The following is a 27067-nucleotide window of genomic DNA, read 5'->3' as shown; positions in this document are numbered from 1 at the left end:
ACAAATGTTTCAAGCAGATTTATTCATAACAGCCAAAAATTAGAAACAGTTCAACTGTCCACCAATAGGTGAATAACTAAACACACTGTCCACTGATGGACCTAAGTGTGCATGATGGATGAGTGGATTAAGAAGATACGGTACATACAATGGAATATTTTTAGCCATAGAAAAACAAATGAACGAGGAAATCCTACCAATGGTGACAACTTGGATGGACCTTGAAGATATTATGCTAACTGAAATATGTCAGAGAAAGACACATATTGTAGGATCTCACTTGTATGTGGAATCTAAAAAGAAAATCAAACTCACAGAAAAAGAGATCAGCCTTATGGTTGCTAGGGACAGAAGGGGGAGGGGAACTGGAAGAAAGTGGCCCAAAGTACAAACCACCAGTTACAAGACGCGTAAGCACTGGGGATGTGATGTATGACACAATGAGTGCAGCTAACACTGCTGTGTGATGGACAGGAAAGCTATTAAGAGAGGAGATCCTAAGAGTCCTCACCACAAGAAAAAAAAATTTTCCCCTTTTTCTGCTTTTCTTTTCTTTTTATCAATATAAGAAGATGTTAGCTGAACCTACTGTGGTAAACTTTTCACTCTATGCAAATCAAACCTTTGCGCTTTATGCCTTAAATATATACAGTGACATATGTCAATTATTTCTCAATAAAACTGGAAAAAAAGAATTGCTATAACTTAAAAAAACATTATACTAAATGAAATAAACCAGACACAAGAGAGTTATACTGTATGATTCCATTTATTTGAAATTCTAGGAAAAACAACTCTAATCTGACAGAAAGCAGACCAGTGCGAGGGAAAATGACTGACTATGAAGGAGTATAAGTGACTTCGGGTGGAATGGAAATGACTCTATTACTTTTATTATGGTGGTGGTATTCCATGGGTCTATTTTTCAAAATTGAAACTGTACATTTAAAAAAAAATCGGCCCTTTAAATTTTTTTCTAATTTGGGCGCCTGGTGGCTCAGTTGGTTAAGCAATTGTCTTTGGCTCAGATCATGATCCCAGAGTCCCAGGTCTGGGTCCCGCATCAGGCTCCCTGCTCAGCAGGGAGTCTGCTTCTCCCTTGTACCATCTCTCTCCTTGTACTCTCTCTCACTCTCTCTTAAATAAACAAAATCTTTAAAAAAATTTTTTTTTTCTAATTCAATAAAAGTAGCTAAAATTGAGAGCTAAATGCACCAGAAGTCTGAAAACTGCCTATGGCTAAAAGGTCAACCTCTTCACTGGTAACCTCTTAACTAGTAAGCAGTAAATCTGGCCAAAACACAGCTCAGAGGAACAGCTCTCCTTGTCTATCTTCAAATTCCCCCTAACTGTAGGCCTAGCTCGGTCTATAGCATTTTAAGAAAAATGTATAGCAACCCCAACAAACTACTGATAGGAAGAACACAGAACCTTAGGCTGCTGCTCAGAATCCACTGAAAAAGCGGCTCTTCCCTCTGGAATAGGCAGGGCTGGCAGGTGCACAGCGCACCCTGGTGGCCATCATTTTCAACACAGGCCTTACATAATTTAAAAAACAACATTTGTAATAGACACACTTAAAAAAGTAGACTTTTAAAAATGATTTAACCTAATACATAAAAAATACTATTTTTGTAATATGTGTCAACAGCAAATGTTAATTCTCTATTATACATTATTTTTTTTTCATACACAGTCTATGAAATCTGATGTGTCTTTTACACTTCAGCACATCTCAAATCGCACCAACAAACTTACCAGTGATTAAAAATCACACGTGGTTGATGGCTACCATACTGGACCATGTAGCTCTACAGAATCCCAAAATGCTCATCTTTTTATATATAGCCTTAGAAGTTTGCATCAACCAAAATGCTCATCTTTTTATATATAGCCTTAGAAGTTTGCATCAACCTACTTATTACTACATGATGTTTTCTTTTGGGGTTTTTTTGCTTTTTTTTTTTTTTTTTGGTGTGTTTTTTTTCTTAATTTCTTTTTAAAGATTTATTTATTTGAAACACAGAGAACACATGTATGAGTGGGGGAGAGGTACAGGGAGCGAATATTAAGCAGACTCCCCATGGAGCATGGAGCCAGACTTGGGCTCTGTCTCATGACCCTGAGACCATGACCTGAGCCGAAACCAAGAGTTGGCTATATAAACTGACTGAACCACCCAGATGCCCTTAAAGATTTTATTTTCAAGTAATCTCCACACCCAATATGGGACGCAAACTTATAACCCGAGATCAAGAGTCACGTGCTCTACTGACTGAGCCAGCAAGTTGCCCCTAATACACAATGTTTAATAACACATTCATACAATAGCTTTCCAAATCTAATCTGTTCCTTTAACAAACTGTGATTTGGGGGGGGGGGGGGGGAATGAAGAAACTAAGAACATAATAATCGTCCTAGAGTCTTACCCTAGGCTAGACAATAAGGATGGGACAGAGACCCAAGTCTCCTGCCATCCCAGGACCCCTCCCCTCTACCACCAAAGACCTGAGATATGTCAGTGCTGGCAACACAGCATTATTTATTTGCCAGACACAAGAAAGTAATCAAAACAGTTCTGATCTTCATTCAAAATTCTCTATGTTCCTATTCAACTCTTTTGAAATTAAAACTGGTCTGCTGCAGTACCTACTTACCTAACTGTTCTGCAAGTCCCAAATTTAAAATATTGTTTTACTTCATTCCCACCTGGACCTCATAATATTCTACTGAATCAAGAAACTAGCACATAATTTATCTCCAATACGTACGACACACCATAGTTAGCATTAAAGTATATTTCTCATCAGTGACGCTGATTCGTGTATGCATTTGTATTTTCTGTGAATACACAATTGGCCAATTAAAAACAGAGAGAGGGGAGGAGCAGAGAGAGGGACAGACTCCACCCTGAGCACAGAGCCAGACATGGGGCTCAATCCCAGGACTCTAAGATTAAGACCTGAGCCGAAATCAAGAGTCAGAGGAGACTCCATACATGTAAAGAGGGAAGAAGAGAAATGTGAGGCAGGTAACAGCACATGTTCCCTGAGCAGCATCAACACAGCAGTACAAACCCACTTCCCTACAGCATCAGGAAGGATAGGCAGCACCCTGTGTAGTCTTATCCCTGAGTTTCTACATCTCTCCCTCCCTTCCCTGCTTCCTTCCCTCGTCCTTCCTCCTTCCTTCCTTCTCCTCTTAGAACCAATAGCAGCTCCTCCCTGAAGTTATCTCAAAGCAAACAAGAAAGTGCTCGGAACACAGAAGTGTGCGATATCTCATGAATGGCTTTCCTTGGGACTCTTTCCCATCCCGAGCCCCTTCTCTTGGCACTATTTTCAGTACAGAATAGAATTTTAGTGTCTAGTGTACTCAAGGTAAATTTGTGTAGAGGCTCTGGAAGGAAGGGTAGGGCTTACAGGGACGGTAACATCAGGCAACAGACAACCAAAAACGTTGGCTTGGAATCTCTGCAGTAAGAAAATATAAGTGCTAATGACCTTTATGGAAGCACATGGAAAAGCATCTAAGTAGATGAAGTGACCAAGAGCCGTAAGTTTAAGCTACATGAAAAGAATGCATGGGGTACCTGGCTGGCTCAGTTGGTCGAACAAAAGACTCTTGATCTCAGGGTTATAAGTGAGAGCTCCCACTGGGTATAGAGATTACTTAGGAATAAAATCTTAAAAAAACAAACACGAAGGGGCATCTGGGTGGTTCAGTTGTTAAGCATCTGTCTTCGGCTCAGGTCATGATCCCAGAGTAATTTAAATAACTCACGATCCTACTCACCTTGGTTAAATGTTCTTGAGGAGTAGGTGCTGGACTGAATTCACCAGGTGAAAAGGCATCCCCTTCCCTTCTTACATCTAAAATAAGTTGTGCCACATAATTTTCCTGGAACCGTGTCCTTTTCCCCAAAGCACCTGAAAAAAATATTAAATTGTACTTAAATAATTGATCTGTCAATCATATCTACTGTATAATCATGAAAAGTAGTATTTTCAGAGTACTTTAGAGTCTGTAAAGGTATTTTCTTCACTTCACATTAAAAAAAAAAAAAAAAGATCTGAGCCTCGATAATGATCTTAAACTACTTATAAAATTATAAAGCCAGGGCAAAAAATAAAAAATAAAGATAAAAATAAAATCATAAAGCCAATAAGCTATAAAGCCAGAACTCAAACTCAAGATTTATCCCACTAGATTACACATACTCACTTTTGCATCAAACAACCTCATTCCCCCCAAATTTTCATAGGTCTAAGAAGTATCATCAACCTCATAGAGCAGATAAAAATAACAGATGTTCTGAGGTGTAGTCACTTGCTTAAGATCAAGGGGACTTTCAGTCTCAGAGCCAGAGCTTAAAGCCAGGGTCTCCAGGTTCTAAGTCTCACAGTCTTTCTGTTATTCTATCTGGCTTCATTTAACACCAACATTTTTTCCATTTTGTATCTGAAATAACTTGCTACAGAATTGCTTTAATAGAGGCAACAGTCCTAATAGCCACTCTTTGGCAAGGGTCAGATTACAAAGACCGTTGATTGTAAAGACCAGTCTATGAAGTCTGGATTTTATCCTGCAATGAGTCTGGATCTAAATTATACATCAGCCTTTTAAACATGCTACACATAAACAGCTACCGAGATGGTCTAATACAGATCACTTTTTTATAGAAGGGCTACAGCTGAATGGAAAAAAATAATAATCTGATTTTCATTTTATATTTGTGAGTCCCACATTTGTATTTTTAAGCTCTTTGCTCTTAACTTGGAAAAAAATATGAAGAACTAGCCAGTAAATATACCAGCAGTTAAAAGCTGACTATACAGAATACTGTGCCATTAGCTTTTAAATAGCCCAAAAAAAAGTCCCCAAGGGCCAAAACATTTAAAAACAATCTCTGAAGCTGACCTCTATATTATATAGAACTGTACTTTCCTATACAGACAAGACTCTGACTTACATATGGCCACTGTTCCAAAAGTTCTAAGCTCGATATTTAATAATTTTCCCCATACAAACAATGCAGCAAAAGATGGCTAAGATCCCAGACCAGGCCACAAAGTCATATGTAACTCATACTATAGTTGAAAGATTTTACTGACAAGACCAGCTCAATAAGAAGCACAGAATTTAGCGGGGAAGAATGGACCTTAGAGATAATCCAGACCGAGTCCAGGAAGGACAAATAGGTTCAATCATTTTAACCTTCACAGACACAGCCTGGAATGCTGAGCTCAGGTTCAAGAGGTAAGAGTGGTGTGCTCGAACTGACCTTGTCGACTGTTGTGAAGGTAATCGTACTGAATGTCAATGATACTGTAAGACCCCAGGGATAGAGCAAGACGTGAAAAGCGACCAATGTTTCTTATTTTGTATTTGGAAGAAATACAGAGGTTCTTGGAGAAAATCTGTAACTTATTTCTTCGACCAACAAATGTCTGAGTGCCAACAATATGCCAGCATTCTAAGGCATTGAATCTAAAACAGTTGACATTTTGTGTTCTGAAGACAAAGAAAGCAGATGGAAGCCATAGGTGGGTATTTACAAGAAAGGGCAATGTACATGTGGGTAAGAAAACCTACACCCATAAACAAATGGTCGAAAGTTCATTTGTGGGGGCACCTGGTTGGCTCAGTCAGTAGAAAATGCAACTCTCGATCTCTGGGTCTTGAGTTCAAATCCTACACTGGGCACAGAGCTTGCTTTAGAAAAAAAAAAGAAAGTTCATTTGTGCACTGTCTGGACGCTCTATGTGTATCGATAACATACGGCTTACCAGACTGGAAAATAAAGGGGAATCTCTGGGAATAAAGAAAATAGTTCATTTCAGGCTTGTTCTAATACTGTCAATTTTTAAAATAAAATCTTTAACACTGATTTTTACAAAGCAAAGGACAGAAAAGAAAAACATCAAGTACAACCAAACAGTAGAGTCATACTGCCAACGTCTCTATTAGTTTATCATAAAAATAAGTCGATCATCCACAAAAGGTAACAAGTCTTACCTGTCAAATCAACTTGTAATTTGCTGATATCTTTAGCAATGCTGAACTGACCTTTTGCTTTTGTGTATTCGTAATAATATAAAAATATATATGCACACTCCAGATGGAATTGAATAGCCAAATGCTGACCGGAAGCGCCTACGAACAGATCCTCTAGTTTCGTCACTGCAAGACATAAGATGAAGCATTAAAAACTAGGATGAAAATGAAAATCTATGCTTAAGTAAAACGAGCAACTGAGGAAAACGTTGAGTCCGCAGTACGTGAAGTATATACATTGCATAGTCCCTGCTCTTAAAGACTGTAAATCTGGAGGATGAGGGACACCAGTACAACCACAGCTCACAGCCTGCGTTCTCTGAGCACTCGCATGTTCCAAGCAAAGACCTAAGGACATGACATACGTCCCTCCTTTACTCCACACAATTCGAGGAAACACAATTCATAAACCTGCTCTAATTTCAGAGTGCTCATTTAACGGTGCTATGAAAAAATACAACAACACTGGGACACCTGGGTGGCTCAGTTGGTTAAGCAGCTGCCTTCGGCTCAGGTCATGATCCCAGCGTCCTGGGATGGAGTCCCACATCGGGCCCCTTGCTCCGCAGGGAGCCTGCTTCTCCCTCTGACTCTGCCTGCTACTCTGCCTGTGCTCGCTCTTGCTCTCTCTCTCTCTCTGACAAATAAATAAATAAAATCTTAAAAAAAAAAATACAACAACACAAGGTGAAAATATGCAAAGTACCAAGTGAATCTCTAAAGAGTGAAACACTCCAGAAAACCTTAGGAAGAGATCAGTTTACGGCTTCCCTCATAAGTCCTCCCTTCAACAGAGAAACAGATACACAAAGATATATATGACCCTATGAATACCCAATATAGAATGAACATTGCTTTAGCAGTCAGATTCTGAGTTCTCTAAGAATCTGAGCTGAAATAACAGGAGGATAATAACCTGGTAACACAGTGTCTGAAATGAAATGAGTGTCAAAATTAATTATAGGTAATAGGCTTGTTGACACACACCAACTTGCAGGGGGCATCCACAGGCCACCCGGTCCATACCTCGACAATATCCCTGATCAACTATCCTGCAAAAATGCTTCCCATAATAGGTCAGTCAGCATTTCACACAGCAGTATACAAGAATTAATGCATAATGTGAAAGTAATACAATAGTGCATGTTCATTATACTTCAATTAAAAAAGACTTTCTAAAATTGTTAAAGAACTAATTTTCTAAAATTGTTAAAGAACTAATGCATAAGAAGTACAGAAAACGCACTTCCATTCTCTTCCATTCGAGCTGAAAGGGGAGGGTAGGCACGTAATGCCCACTCTGCCTGGCATGAGCTCTTTTACACACTGTGTTACAATGCTCACAATGCTGTCTTTGAGGCTGACACTATCCCCATCTGATTCATTAGAAATCTGAACTCAGATCGCTAGTCACCTCAGTTGCTAAGTGGCAAAGCCAGAATTTGAATCGATGCTTATTGGGAGAATGGGGGTGAGGAGGGAGTTGGCAGAGGACGAGTAAGTGTGTAGAGGGGCTATTACACAACCCAATCCCCTTCATCATCTAGTTATCTGACAGAAACACAGCTATGAAATAGATATCCTTTATTTTCTTCTGAACTGAAATTAAAATGAGTCTGAAAAGGAAAGTGTTTTTCTTGGGCACCTGGATGGTTCAGTCAGTTAAGCATCCAACTCTTGATCCCAGCTCAGGTCTCAGGGTCATGAGTTCAAGCCCCACACTGGGCCCCACGCTGGGCATAGAGCCTACTTAAAAAAAAAGTAGTTTTTGATATGCTGCCAGCCCTTTGAAGAGATTCTCTGGACTCAGAGTAAGTCAAGATGTACAGGCCTTACTTCAAAAGGCAGACAGGTATCTAAGTATGAACTTCTCACAATGAAACTCCTTCAGTAGATCTCCACACAAACCAAACTCAAGAAAAGCTAGAACGGATAATGTTCAGTGCTCTTAGTGCTTTTAATTAACCTTCTTTCTCTTTGCCCATTACTCCTGAGTGTCTAGTCACTTTTCTCAGAAATATAGTAACCTTCTATCATGTTAGCACGGTTCACAACCACAGTTCTTCTTAATCATCGATGACAGTAACGTAAGGTTCTGGGATACAAACATGTACCAAGGGATGAGAAGCTTGGCCAAGGTTTTTTAAAATCTCTCAATGAACACAGAAAGGCTGTTTCTGCATTTAAGTAGACTTCTGATGTTGTGATACCTCATACAAGCCTAGGGAAGGCTATCAAAATTATAGTCTTAATAACACATAAATAAGGGACATAAATGCCCAAAGCAGACTCTCGGTATCCAAATCTCCCCTCCTACCCATCTACCTACCTACCTGTGTGTGTATGTGTGTGTCTTTGTATAATTAATTGGCTTTGAGCTTGTACTTCTGTTTCTTCTATATCATATTCTATAGCGTACAGGGGTCAAATGTTGTTAAATAAAATAGGAAGATGAGGCCTAATCTTTTTTTCTTAAATAATTAATCTTTAAATTCCCACAGCACATCAAATTACTTATCCAATAAAAACACCTTTAAAAGGCTAGATTTAGGGGCACCTGGGTGGCTCAGTCAGTTAAGCATCTAACTCTTGGCTTCAGCTCAGGTCCTGATGTCAAGAGTGAGATCGAGCCCCACGTAGGGCTCTGAGCTCAGCGGAGAATCAACGGAGATTCTCTCTCCCTCTACCCCTTCAACTGATGCGCACTCTCTCCCTCTTTCTCTCTCTCTCTCAAATAAATAAATAAATCTTTAAAAAAAAAAAAAAAGCTGGATTTAAAACATTTAATAGATAGCACAAGCCAGACAGGCCCCAGGCACCCAGTGGAGCCCATGGCTACAACACTGAAGCCTGGTGAGCCTGCTAAGGGGAAGCTCTTTGTTTATTTATTTATTTACTTATTTATTTTTAATATTTTATTCATGGGGTGCCAGAGCGGCTCAGTTGGTTAAGTATCTACCTTCAGCTAAGGTCATGATCTCAGGATCCTGGAATCCAGGATCCTGGATGGGGCTCCCTGCTCAGTGGGAAGTCTGTTTCTCCCTCTCCCCCCACTTGTGCTTTCTTCCTCTCCCAAATAAATAAAGGCTTTAAAAAAAATAAAGACTACATTCATTTATTTATTTGAGAGAGTGCACACACATGCACGAGGGAGGGAGGGGTGGCAACAAGCGGCAGGGAAAGGGACAAACTGACTCTGTGCTAAGCCTGAAGCCCACAGTGGGGCTCAGTCTCTCAACCCTGAGATTATTACTTGCGCCCAAGCCAAGATTCCTACACTTAAGCGACTAAGCCACCCAGGCACCACTAGGGAAAGCCCTTTAAGCTCCCAGGAATTTCAGGTGCCAAAAACATTCCCTGTGCATGGGACTTGCTATTATATGTCTCATTAGGATCTGCTGTGGGGGCCTTGGACGTTTTTTGTTAACTAGCAAATGTAGATCATGTGATTTTGGAGTAGGAGGACTAACGATGGTGACTTTAGGATACCGGCTCCCTCACAGGTATAAATTATGCAAAGCTAAAAATCCACTAAAGAATTGTCAGAGAAGGAATTAAAATAAGATTTTATATGAAAGTTGAAATGTAAGTATGTAAGTATGAAAGTACCCACGCTGATCCTGAAAGAAAACAAAACAAGGGCAACAGCAGTAGCTAAGCAGAGTCTCAAGAAGAGGAAACCGAAGTACAATTCTTTGGAGTCAGTGTGGACAAAGCCAAGGTCAACTATATTAAATGCTGTAGGTACCAGAAGGCTATCAATCAAGTAAGCAAAGTCTGTATATAAATAAATCAAGTAGAGCAAAGTCTGTATATAAATAAATAATTATTTATTTATAAATAATTAATTTATATTTAATTATATTAAATTATAAATTATAAATAAAATTATATTTTATTATATATAATAATTTATTTATTTATAAATAAAGAAAATGTGCAATATAGTTTTATGTTACCAATTGTGCTGAGAACAAAGGAATACTCAGAGAACAGAAACTAAATGAAAACTGAACCTCAGGAATTAAGCATTACTGACACAATATTCTGCCCTAAAGCGAACTATCAAACCTTAGGATCCTGAGAATGTCACTTTTATGGCTGCAAGGAACACCAAAGACAAAAGATGAGGAGGCCTGAACCACCCTGAGTGGTCACTCTAGCAGGAGACTCCGTGTGAAGCTGAAAGCCAAAGAACTGTATCTTCACTGCAGGTTAAAAGGAGGTAAGTTGGCCATGCAGAAGAGGTCAGCAAGAAAAATGGCACTAGGAAAAGGTGGAAAATGTATCCTAAGAATTCGTAATCATAAGCCAGCCTTCACAGATTTGTGACATCATTCAAAACAGGAAAGTGCTAGCCAACTCCAACTCATTTCCTCTAAAAAATAAAAATAAAAACAAAAACAAAAACAAAAACAGAAACAGCTCCTTTCCTCCCTGACCTTCATACTTCTCAAACTGATTTCCTACTGTTGCCCCTCCAATGTTCCATCCTTCTCCTGCCTCTCTCCCCATCTCAACAATTTCCCTCTATTCCATCTGACTTTTAATCAACATCTACTGAATATTACAGATGCTTAGAATTGTGTTAGATCCTAAAGCAAGGTTTAAGCCTGATCTTCCCTAATGAGAGGATGGGGGAAGAAGAGCTAGGAGGGGAAGACACATCATCATTATTCAATACACGGTTACCATGATGTGAGATTGTGTGGCACTGACCATAAGTACCAAAGAGGGGAAATCCGTAAGGCTGGGGTAGTTGAACAAACCTTTCTAAAGGACGGGCCTTGAAAGGCAGATAGAAATTTGGCTCCAATTCACTTCTATTCCATAAGGCTCACAAAAGAGGGTCCACATGGTTCTTGTTCACTGGCCTATCATACTGGTGCTCAGTGAATATCCCAGGAGTGCACAAGTGCACAACCCTTTGATGGCTACCATCAAGATGAAAATCCTATGTCCCAGTGACCTAGCTCCTACCTACCATTCAACTCATCACCTGACATACGAACCAGCCCCATACTTACTCCGGCCATTCGGAACTACCAGAATTCCAAAATGCACAAAAACATTTCAAGTCTCTGTGTCTCTCTTTGTATACATTATATGCCCTTTCCAACTTCACCTAATAAATTCTTAGTCATTCTTCGAGAGTCACTTCATGCACGAGGTACCTTATGAAGCCTTCTCTGCTCTCTCGGGCTTCGACTAACCACATCCTCTGGTTCACTCCTTCCTCTTTACACCCTTGTTTCTACTTGTACTTCTGCCCCTGCCTCCTGCATGCACTGATATCCCTAGCACCCAGCACAGTGACTGAAACATGGCAAGCACTCCGAAAACCATTTTTATTAAATATGAAATTGGGTGGAAAATATAAAGTCAAAGGTAAAACTGGAAATCATTAAGGGCTTCTCTAATCAGAAATAATGACATGATGAAACTGGTATCTAGAAAAACCAATCCAGTACTGATGAGGGAGAAGGAACGAAGGTCAAGAAAGAGCCTACAAGTCAGGTGCAACCCTTGAGATATGAAGTGATAGTGACAGCAGCCTTATGTAACTGGGGGGGCAGGTCAGATAGAAGGAAGGACAGACCCACCCAGTCACTGTTGCTCAACAGTAGTCATGTCCAATAAAATTTTCTCTGACGATGTAAGTATTCACCCGCTGCACTGTCCAAAATGGTAGCCGTTAGCTACATGTGGCTTCAGAGCACTTCAAATGGGGCTAGTGAAATGGAGGAACTGAATTTTTTATTTCATTTATTTTATTTTATTTCAATTTAAATAGTCACAGATAGCTAGCGGCTCTCCAGCTAGCGGTTGTTCAGTGACGAAATCACAGCTCTTTTTTTTTCTTTAAAATAAAGAGTTTATTTATTTATTTATTTATTTGACAGAGAGAGAGAGAGAGAGCACAAGTAAGCAGAACAGCAGGTATAGGGAGAGAGAGAGTCAGGCTCTCTGTTGAGCAGGGAGCCTGAGGCGGGGCTCAATCCCAGGACCCTGGGATCATGTCCTGAGCTGAAAGCAGCCACTTAACCAACTGAGCCATCCAGGTGCCCCCACCCAGCTTTTTTTAACTAATAAAAGGCAGCACTTTGCAGCAGTTATGGATCCTAACAATGGAATGCATTCTCTCTCAAAGTAATTTCGGAAAGTACCCAGGGAAAGAGGAAATAACTCTTCTTTGGATACAATCTTCCCAGTGGATTATAGCATTAGGATGAGTGGAAAGCTGGCCTAAGAAGAATCACATTATTCTATACCTGGAAAGGATTCAATGATCATTTTACACAGAAAGAATCCTGGTTTGGAAGTCAGATGAGTTGCCTAAGGTCACACAGGGAGCCAGTGACAGAGTAGAAACTGTAAGCCAGATCTTAAAACACCATGGTCTGTTAATTGTCTTGACTGTGATCATTTCACAGGTGAATACATATGTAAAACATCATCAAGTGCACATTTCAAAATATGAGTAAATACTATAGGTTAATTATACTTCAAAAAAGCCATTAAAAAAAACCCAACACACATTATAGCCACCACCCTACCATCCTCTGTCAACTCTTCAGTTCTATCTCATAGAGTTATTGTGAGAAATAAACTAGCTAATGTATTTAAAGACATAACAGTGCTTGGTATGGAGCTAGCACTATAGAACCGTTAACTGCATCATCATTATTAGCTACTAGAATTCTGCCCTACTGACTAGTTGCAGAAATGTAACGGAAAGAAGAATGGGCAGGATTTGGAGTTACAAACTCTAGATCATAAGTCTGAGTCCTGGGCAATCTGAGTCTCAGCTCTTTGTAAAATGAGTTAGTTAGGTGAACAAAATAATCTCTAAAGGGACTTTCCAAACTAAAGATTTTGGACGGGGCCTAGGATACAACTTATAGGAGTGGAAAAGGCTGCACATGGGACCCTTAGGGAAGAACTGATAAGATTTAAGAACTGGCTAGATGCACAGTATGACAGAAAACAATGAGTCAACTATGAACACACAGTTTTGAGCTTTGGATGCCTCAGGGTTTAAAAAAGAGAGGAACATGTCAACCCAGTAAATGCATATTTACTACTTTAATAATTCAGTAGGTTCTCCATGGAAATGAATATTCATGACCTTCTGGATGCAAATGTCACCATGACATTTAAAATGTATGCTAAACCAAAACCCCTTTCATAAGATTACTTTAACGCTATGTTAAAGTGAAATCCCTATGAATAATTATAATTAATCATACTTGGTGTATTTAATAACATGTATTCATTCCCAAGTATCAATTTTTTTTCTTTTTAATTAGTGCAGGGACCCCTGGGTGGCTCAGTCATTAAGAGTCTGCCTTCGGCTCAGGTCATGATCCCAGGGTGCTGGGATAGAGACCCGCATCGGGCTCCTTGCTCATCAGGGAGCCTGCTACTCCCTCTCCCACTCCTCCTGCTTGTGCCCCCTCTCTTGCTATGTCTCTCTCTGTCAACTAAACAAATAAATAAAATCTTTAAAAGAATAAAAAAATGATAATAATAAAAATAAAAATCAGTCACCAAGAAACTAATCTCTCTTTTTTTTAAGATTTTATTTATTTATTTGACAGACAGAAATCACAAGTAGGCAGAGAGGCAGGCAGAGAGAGAGGTCCTCCTTTTGTTTCAGGCTCCCTGCAGAGGAGACAGCCCGATGTAAGGTTTGATCCCAGAACCCTGGGATCATGACCTGAGCCGAAGGCAGAGGCTTAACCCACTGAGTCACCCAGGCACCCTGAGACTGATCTCTTGATCAGCTCTTTTCATGTGGAAACAATCCAACCCTAGAGTCACAGAGCTGCCTGTCAATGTTACAGCAGAACTCTCGGACAAAGCCTCTCGACCTGCTCACCCTACACAGACTTCTCCGTAAGCTCATCTTCAAACAGTGACGCTGTGGTATGACATCTCATGTGTTGTATGGGATACATCTGCAGTGTCGGCTCCCATGCTACATGGCTGTGTGAGCACCTACGCAGCCTTTCAGAGAATCTCATTTTCCCTGGTGTGACATCCAAAAGAGTGCCTCAGTCACACTGGGGAGCGTACTTTGTGAGGCTCTAACTCACTCCTCTCATAGATGTGATCAGTCCAGCAGTGTTATGCTGACATTCTGATGGGCTCTGTTCCATTACATTGTGCTGATGGTACATTCCTGGACAAAAACATAAAGATCACTGTTGTTCATGAAGTCCTCGCTTTTGTTTCATGGACTGAAAAAAGTCCTGCCAACTTTTTCATGATCCTTCAAGGGCAACATTTCAAATATAATATCCTTCTCTGGACACTGAGCAATATTTCAGTTATAAGTGACGGCTTGGTCAACATTTGGGCCAAATCCCAGAACAAAACTTTTTTTTTTTAATAAAATTGTTTATGAAACATTGCAGTTTAAGACTATCTGCAAGTCTACCTAAACATAGCCAAAATGGGCCAATTTATGACTAGATAAAATGAAAAATGTCGTTGATTAGCCTAGAACAGCAACATAAAAAATGCTTAGTTGTAAGCAAATTAAATGATATGCTGAAATATAATACAGAAAAGAATCAAGACCACTTGGGGAATGAGTCACTTAAGAGTCATATTTTCCAGATCTTAGTTAACTCTTTCTATTTGGAAACCTAATTTTACCCCGCAGAACAGAATTCTCTCTAAAACACACCACACTATTCTTCTCTTTTAAAATGGCATATAAGGAAGGGTATTTTTTTCCTTTTCTTAATAACTAATAGTTACAGACATTCGTCACCAAAATGTGGTAAAAATGGAGACATAAATGCAAATTTATATAATATGAGATTAAGGAAAGAAATGTGACTCTCCCAATAGCAAAAGTATCAAATCTGATTTCCTATAAAGGAAAAAAACAACTCCCAATGACACCCTGTTTTTTTGTTCACTTACCAATTTTCCATAAAAGTATAATAAAGCATAGGAAACTATAATATCCTAAGCAGTATAATGTAACTACCTTTCTGCAAAATCAAACCATGGGCTGAATTATGATGTCATCTTATTCCAAATGCTTTCACTATCCTCTGGAAAAGGCAACTTTTCCCCCATTACTATCGGTGATGTTCAAGTCATCCTTGATTTTCAAAACTTCACCCAATTTCATGAACCAGAAGCTCATCCTCACTCTTCTTCCTCCTCTGTACGAAGTTCATTTATGGAGCATCTCCCACATCATTTCAAAAATATGCAACAGCACTAATGGGGGAGACACAGGCTACACAGGCTTCATTTTACTAGAGAAGACAACACGTCTGCTTATCAGGTCTTTATTTTCTCCAAGGTTCACTCCGTATTTCATTTGGAAGAGCACTCCACCCCTAGGCAATGCTATTAGGAGAGATTCAAAGTCCATACAGCACCCAAGTGGGGTCAATTTTGTCTGAACTCCTGTATAATATTCCACTCTTGAAAAACTCTTCTATAGAAATTAAGTCAGATACAAGTTGTTGCTACTGAGATGAAGGACAAAGAGAGGAAGTTCTAAAACTTCCTCCCTAAAAGTACATGTAGAAAGGCCTCAATAAACCTTAGCTGTCTTTATTCAACAAATATGTACTAAATATTTATTATTTTCTAGGCACTATGCTAAGCAGAAAAAAGTTAAAAAAAAAAACAGCTCACAAGAAACTCACAGCCTAGAGAATCTACAGTCTTAGTGAAAACAAAGATGGTTTAGAGGGCTAAATTCACTCATAAAAATCTTTTATATCCAAAAGCATTAAACCAAAGACTATTGTAGGAGAGGAGGATAGAATGTTTTTCAGTTCTGTTACTTAAGAAACATCATCGTATAGAAAAAGTTAACTCCTGGGGCGCCTGGGTGGCTCAGTGGGTTTAGCCTCTGCCTTCGGCTCGGGTCATGATCCCAGAGTCGTGGGATCGAGCCCCACGTCGGGCTCTCTGCTCGGCAGGAAGCCTGCTTCCTCCTCTCTCTCTGCCTGCCTCTCTGCCTACTGGTGATCTCTGTCTGTCAGATAAATAAATAAAATCTTAAAAAAAAAAAAAAAAGAAAAAGAAAAAGTTAACTCCTTATATGTAATAAAACAACTAATCTATCACATGTCAGGTTTAAATTCCCTAGCAGAATATATATATGTGCAAGATCTGAACACGTCCTTACTTATTCCACAGCCTTGCATTACCTAAAAATCCTAAAAGAACATAAATGGTCTAAGTCTTGGCAAAACATAATATAAATGAATCAATTCCTGTACTCACTGAAGAATATTTTCCTTACTTTCCCTTTTTGAATCACGTACCAATGTTCATTTTATCTAAGGTTAGCATATGCTTGAGTATTTCTACCGTAGAAGAGAAAAAAAGTGAGAAATTAATTTCAACCAAATTACCGAGCTTAGTAGTATTTATTACTACACAAACTAATGTCCTCTCCTGTGTATCCGGCCCAGTTTTTCACTACACAGATGTACCTCGAAGGAAACAGATTAAAGAAAAGTATGGGAGCCTCTTGCAAGGACACATGCACACATGTTAAAAGTTGTTTTATGCTTTCATGAATGTCTACTCCATTAAATAGAGAGCACTGCTCCTCTACCCAGAGGGATGCAAACGACTCCTTCCCCCGCATTCCCCTTTATCCAAGGGGGATACGTCCCATGACCCCAGTGGATACATGAAACCACACTGGTATGAACCCTATATATACTACACTTTTTCTCGGTCTCAAAATCCCTTACTGTACTCTACTCACCTTTATTGCGATGATGTGAGATGATAAAATGCCCATGTGATAAGAAGTGAGGGGAATGACACAGACATCATGATTTGGCATAAGGCTTCTACTGACCTTGTGACAATAGGTCAGAAGGAGGATTATCTGCTTCCAGACCACAGATGACTGCAGGTAATGAAACCAGAGGAATCAAAATCCTGGGTAAGGGGGAGCACTATACACACACATGCACAAGTACACACACTCACGCCATACATGCTCTCGCTACGTGAAAGGAATATGGGCTTTGGAACCAGACATCTAAGGTCAAACTCCTTCTCTGTAACAGAAGTTCATTACCAAGTCCAAGTTCATCTGTGTTTAACTGCTTCTTCACTGCAATGGAACATGTTTCTGTTTTTCTTTGTTTTGCAACTTTTGCTAAGAATAATCATTCCAAAACCCCAGGGAATCCAAGTGTCAAGGTACCCAAGATTTTTCCCTCTTTTCAAAATGCCTCCCTAGGAAATGTAAGCGGCATCGGTAACAAAGGCTGGGGAAGACACTGATGGGAAGGTGTGTGGTTTACACTTTCATTTACATTTTAGGTACTTTTATATATGTATATTACATATAATGAAAAATATTATAAAATGTAAAAATACCTCTCTACCTATTGTCATCCTTAGTAAAATGTAGTTTCTGCCAAATGTTAAAAAAAACAAAGGCTTTCTTCATGTGCTCAAAAGGACAGCGGGTAAGTAATTGTCTACTCTGCATGTAATTATTTTGGCACAGTTTACTCCAACTGGAGTCTGTTTCCTTGAAAGGAACATCTATGTAGTAAGAAGCTAGGCCAGAATACACTACAGAGGATGTTAGTTTGTGCCGTAATAAATATGACTAAGCAAGGTAAGTTGGTTAAAATTAATTTCTCAATTTTTTTTGTTCTAAGAGAGAAATACATAAACATTGTAATCTTAAATAAAACAAACATCTGTACATGATTCAAAAAGAGAAGGTAAGGAAAGTTAAGGAATTTTTTTTTAAAATAAAGAAAGTTTACATTTGTTTCCAAAGAGGCTTCTCAGATTAAAGAACAAAGAAAATACTAAAATACTTTAAAGCAATTTGTGATAGAATCATGGCAACCTGCATGGAACAAACCATTTTCTGCATAGGTAATATAAATGACAGTAATTACCTCTTCTAAAATTCAAAGGCAAAAAGAAATTCTATAATCTGACACCCTAATAATTTGTGATATTCCATACCCAGAAATATAGGGGGGAAAAAGAAACAATCTCAACCAGAAAGCTACTATGACCTATTACAAAAAAAAAAAAAAAAAAAGACCCAAACTGAAAAGGACTGTCTCAGCTGAGAAATGAGCCCGGAGCTGCATGCGGGCATCAGACAAAGTCTGCTCCATACCTTCCTCAATACAGTCTCCAGCAAGAGCAGAGAGCTGCGGGGAGCGCTCCTCCAGTAACTGCTGGTGAACACTCACACATCTTAGCGTCCACCACGGCAAACTCTAGGGAAAGAAAATACCACGTAAGTGGAAAATAAAAGCCTTTTTGAAAAACGATTTTTACATTAACTGCCATTAGTGTTTAGAATTTTTTTTAACATATATATTTTTTAACATCTGTGAAATTAAACTTACTCTTCCACAAACATACTCATCCACTGTTAGGTCTTCAGTAGTAATACCCAAATCCGCTTCTCCCTCTTCTGCAAAAATAACCCGCCTCCCCTCCTCTCAGAGTCTCTGTTTCTAGCCAGCTGGGCTTCCTGTTGCCATTTAGAACTTACTATCTCTTTCTTTAAAATGTCTGCCATTGTCACCAGCTGTCCGCTGTGGCACCCCCTTAGTGCTGTAACCCACACAGCGGCTCCTCCGGGAGGCAGAGTGGACAAGGGGCCAGGGACGGGTGCTTATTTTTTCCCTCCCCTGAAATTCTAGCACACTGTCTGTACCGGTGCAAACACATCCCGCTGCGTTCACGGAGGTCAGCTTTCAGTGTTGTCCACCATCTACTCAGTAAGACAAGAAGTCACGTCCTGCTCATCTCTCTATCCTGCTCCAAGCAGTATTTTGCACAAACCACACTATAAGAATTACCTTGGATTTAAATATTTTCCAAAACTAAGACAATCCCTTCCACATCCTTGTGAAACCCTCCCATGAAGACTTCTCTCATGAGGGTGGCACACATTGGTGTCTCACTTCTCGGAACTTGTACACTGTTCCTGGAAGTCAGCACATTGGACAAAGCTTGTGATTCAAGAGTTTAACTCCCCGACTCCAACATTTCTGAGGACAGAGACCACATTTCATACATTGTCTTGACTAATGCATACGCTGAGGTTATAGTAGGTTTTTCTCTATTGTCTGATGCTGTTCTTACCTTATCACAGTTTTTTAAAAAAGGGGGGAAGTGACTGGTGGCTTAGTCAGTTAAGTATCAGGTTATGTTTGTCCTGGGATCAAGACATTCAACTCCTTGCTCAATGCGAAGCTGCTTCTCCCTCTCCTTCTGCCTAACATTTCCCCTGCTTGTGCTCTCTCTCTGTCAAATAAATAAATAAAATCTTGAATAAAATAAAATAAAATACTTGATCCTGGATGGCTCAGTTAAGCATCTGACTTTTGGTTTCAGCTCAGGTCCTGATCTCGGGGTTGTGAGATGGAGCCCTACATTGGGCTCCACGCTTTCAACGCAGAGTCTGCTGGACAATCCCTCTCTCCCTCTCCCTCTGCCCTCCCTCCTGCTCACCTGCACGCTCTCTCTAAATAAAAATCAAATCTTAAAAAAAAAAAAAGTGATCCTTATTTAAAAAAAAAAAAACTACCTAGCAATAAGCCAATATAGAAGCCCATACAGGAAACAGCAAGTCTGTCCTCTGCTGCCTCGGTGCCATTCTCCGCCCCAGCAACAAGAGACTCAGGTTTGGCAGCAAACACTTTCCCTTTTTAGACATGGGAAGTTAGAGCCAGTCAGAGATTGCCTTTTTAAGAAAACATACATCATCTCTGCCTGCTTGTGCGCGCTCTCTCTCTCTCTCTGACAAATCAATCAATAAATAAAACATACATCAGGGGCAGCTGGGTGGCTCAGCCGGTTACGTGTCTGACTCTTTGTTTTGGTTTCGGCTCTGGTCGGCATCTCAGGGTTGTGGGATCAAGCCCCGCATGAGGCTCCCCACTCATCGGGAAGTCTGCTTTCCCTCCCTCTCCATGTCCCTCCCCCTGTTCATGCACTCTCGCTTTCAAGCAAATAAATAAACCTTAAGGAAAAAAAAAATATATATATATATAATCAGATACTGAACCTTTAAACAGCAGATCTATACATTAACTCTTAAGCCAAAATCTCTACCTAGGGGGAAGAAGAGTGTGAAAAAGATAGAGAAAGCATAGCCTATTTTTCTGTCAGAAAATAAAAGGGCCCTTATCTATTTGCCAAGAACTGCTTAATAGAAAATCTGACACTTTAATAAAAAAGTAACTTGAAGCCTTGCTCTAGTTTCTAGATCCTGTCCACTGATTTTAGCACTTATTACAGAATGTTCTGATTAGAAAGTCACTAGTCAATAACCTCCTAGAAGGCAGGAAGCGTAAGTGTACTAAAAAGGCACCCAAAAAAGTTTGTTAGCTTATTCCATTGTTTTATTTTTAAGTAATCTCTTACACCCAACATGGGCTTGAACTCACAGTCCCAAGATCAAGAGTCGCATGATCTACCAACTGAGACAATCAGGTGCCCTCCATTTTTAAAATAATTGTAAATAAGAAAACTGATATTCCAGGGAAATTAAATAGCATATCATCACCCAGTTATTATAGCAGCTGAGCCAGACAAACTGTGGTCTGATTTCAAAGCCAAGACTCTTTTTACTCAACATTTACATCCTACTCATACTAACCTATATATCACAGATTAGAGGACTGGGCAAAAATCACCTTCTTTTATGGTTCCACAAAAATATCATAATGAACAACTTGAGACATGGTTTACAAGTAAGCCTACTCAAAGCTAACTTTAACAGGTTAAAATTAACTTGGATAGAGGAAGGATACTTCTTTCATTTTAATTTCACTTATCAAAGAAGTCATTTTTATATCATCATTTAGAAAATGACATATTACAGATCCAAAGAAAAAAAGAACTTTTGTGACTTCACTGAAAGGCAAAATTTCAACTCAAAGCAATCTTGGCATGATGACGTGTAACAAGAAAACAGGGTTGTAAGCCCAGCTCAGAAGTTGTTTACTGTCTGCCAAGCAATTCAAGTACCTTGTCTCTACATCCCTACCAAGTAGGACATCTACAACCAGCAGTTAGCACACCCACTTGTTCTCCTAAGTTGACACTATACATATCTTTTTTAAAAAAATGCTTAACAGAGCGCCTGGGTGGCTCAGTTGCTTAAGTGTCTGACTCTTAATTTCGGCTCAGGTCATGATCTCAGGGTCACAGGATCGAGCCCTGCTTTGGGCTCTGTGCTCAGAGCAGGGTCTGCTTAGCTCTCTCCCTCCACTCCTGCTCAAGTGCACTCTCTCTATCTCAAAAATAAATAAATAAATAAATAAATAAATAAAGCTTATCAAAATTTTAGATGAAAGTTTTCCACCAACAAAATTTAAAACTGTCTCACTCGCTGATTAATGACTCTAGTCTCACTAGAAAGAAAATAATGCCACTTGGCAGCTCTGTGCCTTGGTGATACCTGATTTAGAGCCAAATACTAGTCATTCTGTAAGAGAGCATTTAAGTCATATCAACTCCAGAAAAATTTTCTAATTCAAGCAAACATGGCTAAAAAATCAAGGATAAGACCTTATGTCTACCTGACATTGAAACTCATCTAGTAAAACCCCTTCTAGTAAAAGTAATTCCAATTCCTTGGGCTTTCATGACAGTCAGCAACAGAGGCAAAACTTGCCTCTTCACCTTTTGTCTAAACTGAAATATTTAGGAAAATAGCCCTTATACAGGACAGATCAAGTCTATATTCTGCCAGCTGAAAACTGTGTTTCTCAAAATTTTTCAGCCCATACTTAGAAATTGGGAGGTTTCCTATAAAATTTAGATTATATCTGGTAACATGGATCAAGTCACCAAAGTCAGAATGGGAGTCAACTAGCTATAGTCTGCAGCTACACCTTATTTTTGTATACCCCAAGAACTAACAGTTTGTAGATTTTTTTTAAGGTTTTATTTATTTGAGAGGGAAAAGTGAGGGAGCCAAAGAGAAAACACAGTGGGGAGAGGAGAGTGAGAGGGAGAGGCAGGCTCCCTGCTGAGCAAGAAGCCCAATGAGGGACTTGATCCTAGGACTTGGGGATTATGACCTGAGCCGGAGGCAGATGTTTAACTGACTGAGCCACCCAGATGCCCCCAGTTTTACACTTTAAAACCACTGAAAAAAACACAAAAGAGAATTTTGCAACATGTGAAAAGTATATAATTTCAGCATCCTGAGAGCAGGCCCCATCAAGATCTTCACACTCAGTGGGGAATCTGCTTGAGCTGCTCTCTCTCTCTCCCTCTGCCCCTCCCCCTGCTCATATGTGTGTGCGCACGAACAGGCTTTCTCTCTCTAAATAAATGAATAAGCTTTTTTAAAAAAAAAGATTTTATTTATTTATTTGACAGACAGAGATCACAAGTAGGCAGAGAGGCAGGCAGAGAGAGAGGAGGAAGCAGGCTCCCCACTGAGCAGAGAGCCTGTGCAGGGCTCGATCCCAGGACCCTGGTATCATGACCTGAGCCAAAGGCAGAGGCTTTCACCCACTGAGCCACCCAGGTACCCCTAAATGAATAATCTTTAAGAAATGATGTAACAGACATTGAACAAATGCTCCACTAAATCCAACCCAAATAATGAACCACGGTAGGATGTAAGCCAGGAAACAGTAATTACAATCCACTGTAAGAGCACTGAACATTTGGGGCACCTGGGTGGCTCAGTGGGTTAAAGCCTCTGCCTTTAGCTTGGGTCATGATCTCGGGGTCCTGGGATCAAGCTCACATCAGTCTCTCTGATCAGAGGGGAGCCTGCTTCCCCCTCTTTCTCTGCCTGCCTCTCTGACTACTTGTGATCTCTGTCAAATAAATAAATAAAATCTTAAAAAAAAAAAAAGAGTACTGAACATTTATATTCACACACACACACACACACACACACATATCTATAGAATCTTCTAAAAGGGTCAATATGATATCATTGTGTATTAGATGAATCTCAAAAAGGGAAAATGTTTTTGTTTATTTTCACCAGATTTTAAACTGAAATACCTAAAGACTTAGAAAACACACCAAAACACTGTCAGCATCACTCCTGAAGTGTGATGCTACCCAGCACAAAAGTCATGCCTGGGTTTGAACCAACTGCCTTCTTGTCTCTCCTTACCTGAACAGCTGTCAGTTTCTGTCTCACATTCACTAGAATAACTCGTGCTAGTAAGAGCAGGATAGGCTTTGAGGTCAGGCTGTAGACTGATTCACCATCTAGAACAAGCAGATTCAGAACAGCTGCATCCAGTCCTTTGACCTGAAAAAAATACATAAGCCAAGATGACCTAATTTAACAAAATATTAATCTTTACAGGTCTTGTAGTAACATATTTTCTAATTAATTCAGCTTTGAAACAAAGGCATCAATCCAGCACACAGCAATTCGCACTGGACAGAATCCTAACATTATAAATGGCCCTGGGGACCCACAACTGTGGGCCGTCCTGGTAGATGGCCACCTATATGCCTGCACCTTAGATGAACCGTGAAATCAAGAAAATGCTAGTATCAAAGAGGCTTCATTCTTTACAGATTTACTTATAACAAAGTATCATCTCAATAAAAAGCATGACTCTACTACTAAAGTACTTACATTAAACACACTTCACATATGCTTCATCAGCTGGCAAATGTCATTACAAAGGAGGTCTGCTCCGTAATTCCTAAGCCAAAGAGCCAACAAGGTCTCACATATCAGAGACCTTGTCGAGTGGCATGGACCAGTGGGAACAGAAGGCTACAAAAAAAAGGGATGCCTTTGAAAAGTCCACTCCTTGGCTGAACAGAGATTTTCTACAGTGGACAAGGCACCTGTTTTCTTATATTTTATCTTATTTTTTACTTTTGCAAAGGGAGTGTGAGAAGCAGGCTCCCTACTGAGCAGGAGCCTGATCAGGGCTTGATCGCAGGACCCCAGGTTCGTGGCCTGAGCCAAAGGCACCACTTAACCGACTGAGCCACCCTGGTGCCCTGTGTTTTCCAAGATGTATACTATATAATTTTGACAGCTGCCACAAAAATAGCAGGAATGCTTACCCACTAGGAACATGGGCTCTAATGTCACAGACTCAGGATAGCATTCTTTTTCTGCCTCTTATTAGTTTGGGGGCATAGGTAAATTTTTTACCTGAAGCCTCATTAATTATAAAATAAAATAACAGAACCCAATCCTTCTTGTAAGGATTAAATTAAATAATCCAAATAATGCCTCTGTCAGTATGTTATTGAAGTACTCAATATGGCCAAGAGAGTAATAGCTATGGGTTCATCCACTGTCCTACCTTCACCACTGAGGAGTATAATAGAAGAATAAAAATTTAACATCAAAGAGAACCACCAAACCGCAAATAAAGATTATCATTATCTACAATAAGGGTAAAGGAATTTTTTTTTTTAACTTCAATAATTAAGAAACTATTGTGAGGGACGCTTGAGTGGCTCAGTCGGTTAAGCGACTACCTTTGGGCTCAGGTCATGATCCCAGGGTCCTGAGATCGAGTCCCACATTGGGCTCCTGCTCAGCGGGGAGCCTGCTTCTCCCTCTCCCTCTGCCTGCTCTGCCTGCTGCTCCCCCTGCATGGGCATCTCTCTCTCTCTCTCTCTCTGACAAATAAATAAAATCTTTTTTAAAAAGAAAAAAAAACTACTTTGAAATTATTACAACTACCTCAATTTTATAAGGAAATAGATACAAATGTTAAGTACAGTTGAAAATAATACAGAAGTCAGTGTCAGAACAGAGGTCCCAGCCTGTATTCCAACTCCCCAAACAATGTTCTTCCTACCACCCCATGCTGCTTTCCCCAAAGATCTCTTCCTGCCCCTGGGGAAGGTTCAGGACCATACCAAGCACCAGGAAAGGCTGCAGACATCACTTCTAGCCTTCTGACTGAGACCACTACCTTACAGTGGCAGGCTACTGACATAGGGACACTAGACGCCCCATGTAGAAGAGACCAGAGGCTAGTCTGAGGCACAGTGAGCCCGAGGTGTCTTGTGAGAGCTCCGAGTGAAGGTACTGAACACACCAGAGGACATTCTCACTTAGGAACTTGGGAGAAGAACCTACTTCATGTGCCCAGACTGTGTCTTGCAGCCTCAGCGAGTTCTCTTCTCATACAAAGATGTCAAAATAAAGATTTAACCACCTTTATTTCCCAAAGTCCAAACCAAACTGGTGAAGTACAAGAAAATATGACATGCCTTTGGGAAAAGAATCAGGGGGCGCCTGGGTGGCTCTGTGGGTTAGGCCTCTGCCTTCAGCTTGGGTCATGATCTCGGGGTCCTGGGATCGAGCCCCGCATCAGGCTCTCTGCTCGTCGGGGAGCCTGCTTCCTCCCTCTCTCTTTCTGCCTACCTCTCTGCCTACTTGTGATCTCTGTTAAATACATTAATAAAACCTTTAAAAAAAAAAAAAAAAAGGTTAAAGAATCCGGGGCGCTTGGATGGCTCAGTCGGTTGGGTGGCCAGCTCCTGACTTCAGCTCAGGGCATGATCTCAGGATCATGGGATCGAGCCCCTTGTCAGTCTCCACGCTCAATGGGGAATCTGCCTAAGGATTCTCTGTGTCTTCCTCTTCCTTTGCTCCTCCCTGCCCTGCTCTTGCTCCCTCTTTCTTTCTCTAAAATAAATAAATATTAAAAAAAAAAAAAGAATCTATATTCCAATTACTTTGAAATGAGAAACACATCTAAATGTTTTAGCACAAATTTAGATCATTCTCTTCTAAATGAAATCTTTAAAGATAAATAACAAAAAATTTAGTATACAAAAAAATTATACAAAGAGATAGCCCATGGTATACCACGTGGGTATCATTTCCTCTGATACTCAAAGCCAGGGGTTGGTTACTAAACCTCCTACTCTTCGGTTCGAAATTCTCTGGAGATGGGCAGCACGTGGGTGGCTCAGTCAGTTAAGTGTCTGATTCTTGATTCTGGCTCAGGCCATGATCTCAGGGTCATGAGAGGAAGCCCTGCTGTCTGGCTCAGCGGGGAGTCTGCTTAAGATTCTCTCTCTCCCTCTCCTTGTGTCCCTCCCCCCCAAACTCACATGCTTTCTCTCTAAAATGTATAAATAAAATCTTTTTTAAAAAAACTCTCTGGGGATGGTATTAACAAGACAATAAATAAATGAGTGAAGGTAGGAGTAGCCAAATACATACACTTCTCTTCCCAGTGCTACCTTGCATCATCATGAAAATATGAAATGCTTTTCTATCTTCTGCTTAAGTAAATCAGCCTCTGCCTACCCCCGAGCTATAACAGTGATATTCCAACTGAGTTCTAAATCTGTTTCCAGAGGTTTGGAGAAATGGTCTGTTTTTAAAGAGGATTACTTATATTTTCAATAAAAACAGACAAAGCAAAGGTTCCAACTCTTAGAAATAATTCCTCAGTCAAGACAGCATATGACATGTAAATATCTAAGTATTTATCACCATAATAGTGAAAAAAATTTCAACATCTGGAAGCCAGAGATAAATTTACCATAAAACCAGATTACTAAGATCAACCTTGCTGTGTGGGAGGTTACCAGTATTGCTCAGACATGGACCTTCAGGGCTATTCCTCTGAGACGGGTTAGCCGCAGATGTCAGTGTTAAAAATGACAAGGCCATAAGTTAAAGGCACAGAAAATGAATTTGGCTTTGGTCACCATACTCCATGACCATAAAGTATATTCACAAATACCTGTGCTTCACAAGGGCTGAAAAACATGAAACAGCGCAAGAAAATGACCATTAAAAAAGTGACATATTTAAAAACTTCAACTCCCCCATCTTCCAAATTCTTAGACTGCTGGTAAAGAGGATAAGTTGAATATTCTTTTTAAAAACAACCTGATAGGGGCCCCTGGGTGACTCAGTGGGTTAAAGCCTCTGCCTTCGGCTCAGGTCATGATTCCAGAGTCCTGCATCAAAGGCCCTGCTCAGTAGAGTCTGCTTCTCCCTCTGCCTGCCACTCCCTTTGCTTGTGTTCGT

At 40.0% G+C, this 27067-nt stretch overlaps 1 protein-coding gene across 3 annotated transcripts in view; it reads right to left on the bottom strand.

Annotated features, from left to right (window-relative positions):
- Window positions 1-27067, bottom strand: part of TTC27 (tetratricopeptide repeat domain 27) — a 169517-nt gene that overhangs the window by 137375 nt on the left and 5075 nt on the right. For all 3 annotated transcript variants that reach the window (XM_059188599.1, XM_059188597.1, XM_059188598.1), the window contains exons 4-7: window positions 23201-23341; window positions 18212-18314; window positions 6019-6183; window positions 3796-3929 (exon numbers count right to left, since the gene is read on the bottom strand). In XM_059188599.1, the coding sequence (XP_059044582.1) occupies window positions 3796-3929; window positions 6019-6183; window positions 18212-18314; window positions 23201-23341 (543 nt within the window). The remainder of the gene's footprint in view (window positions 1-3795; window positions 3930-6018; window positions 6184-18211; window positions 18315-23200; window positions 23342-27067) is intronic.

The sequence above is a fragment of the Mustela lutreola genome, chromosome 9 (assembly GCF_030435805.1).
Source record: "Mustela lutreola isolate mMusLut2 chromosome 9, mMusLut2.pri, whole genome shotgun sequence".
NCBI lineage: Eukaryota > Metazoa > Chordata > Mammalia > Carnivora > Mustelidae > Mustela > Mustela lutreola.
This window is presented reverse-complemented; position numbering and strand designations above follow the sequence as displayed.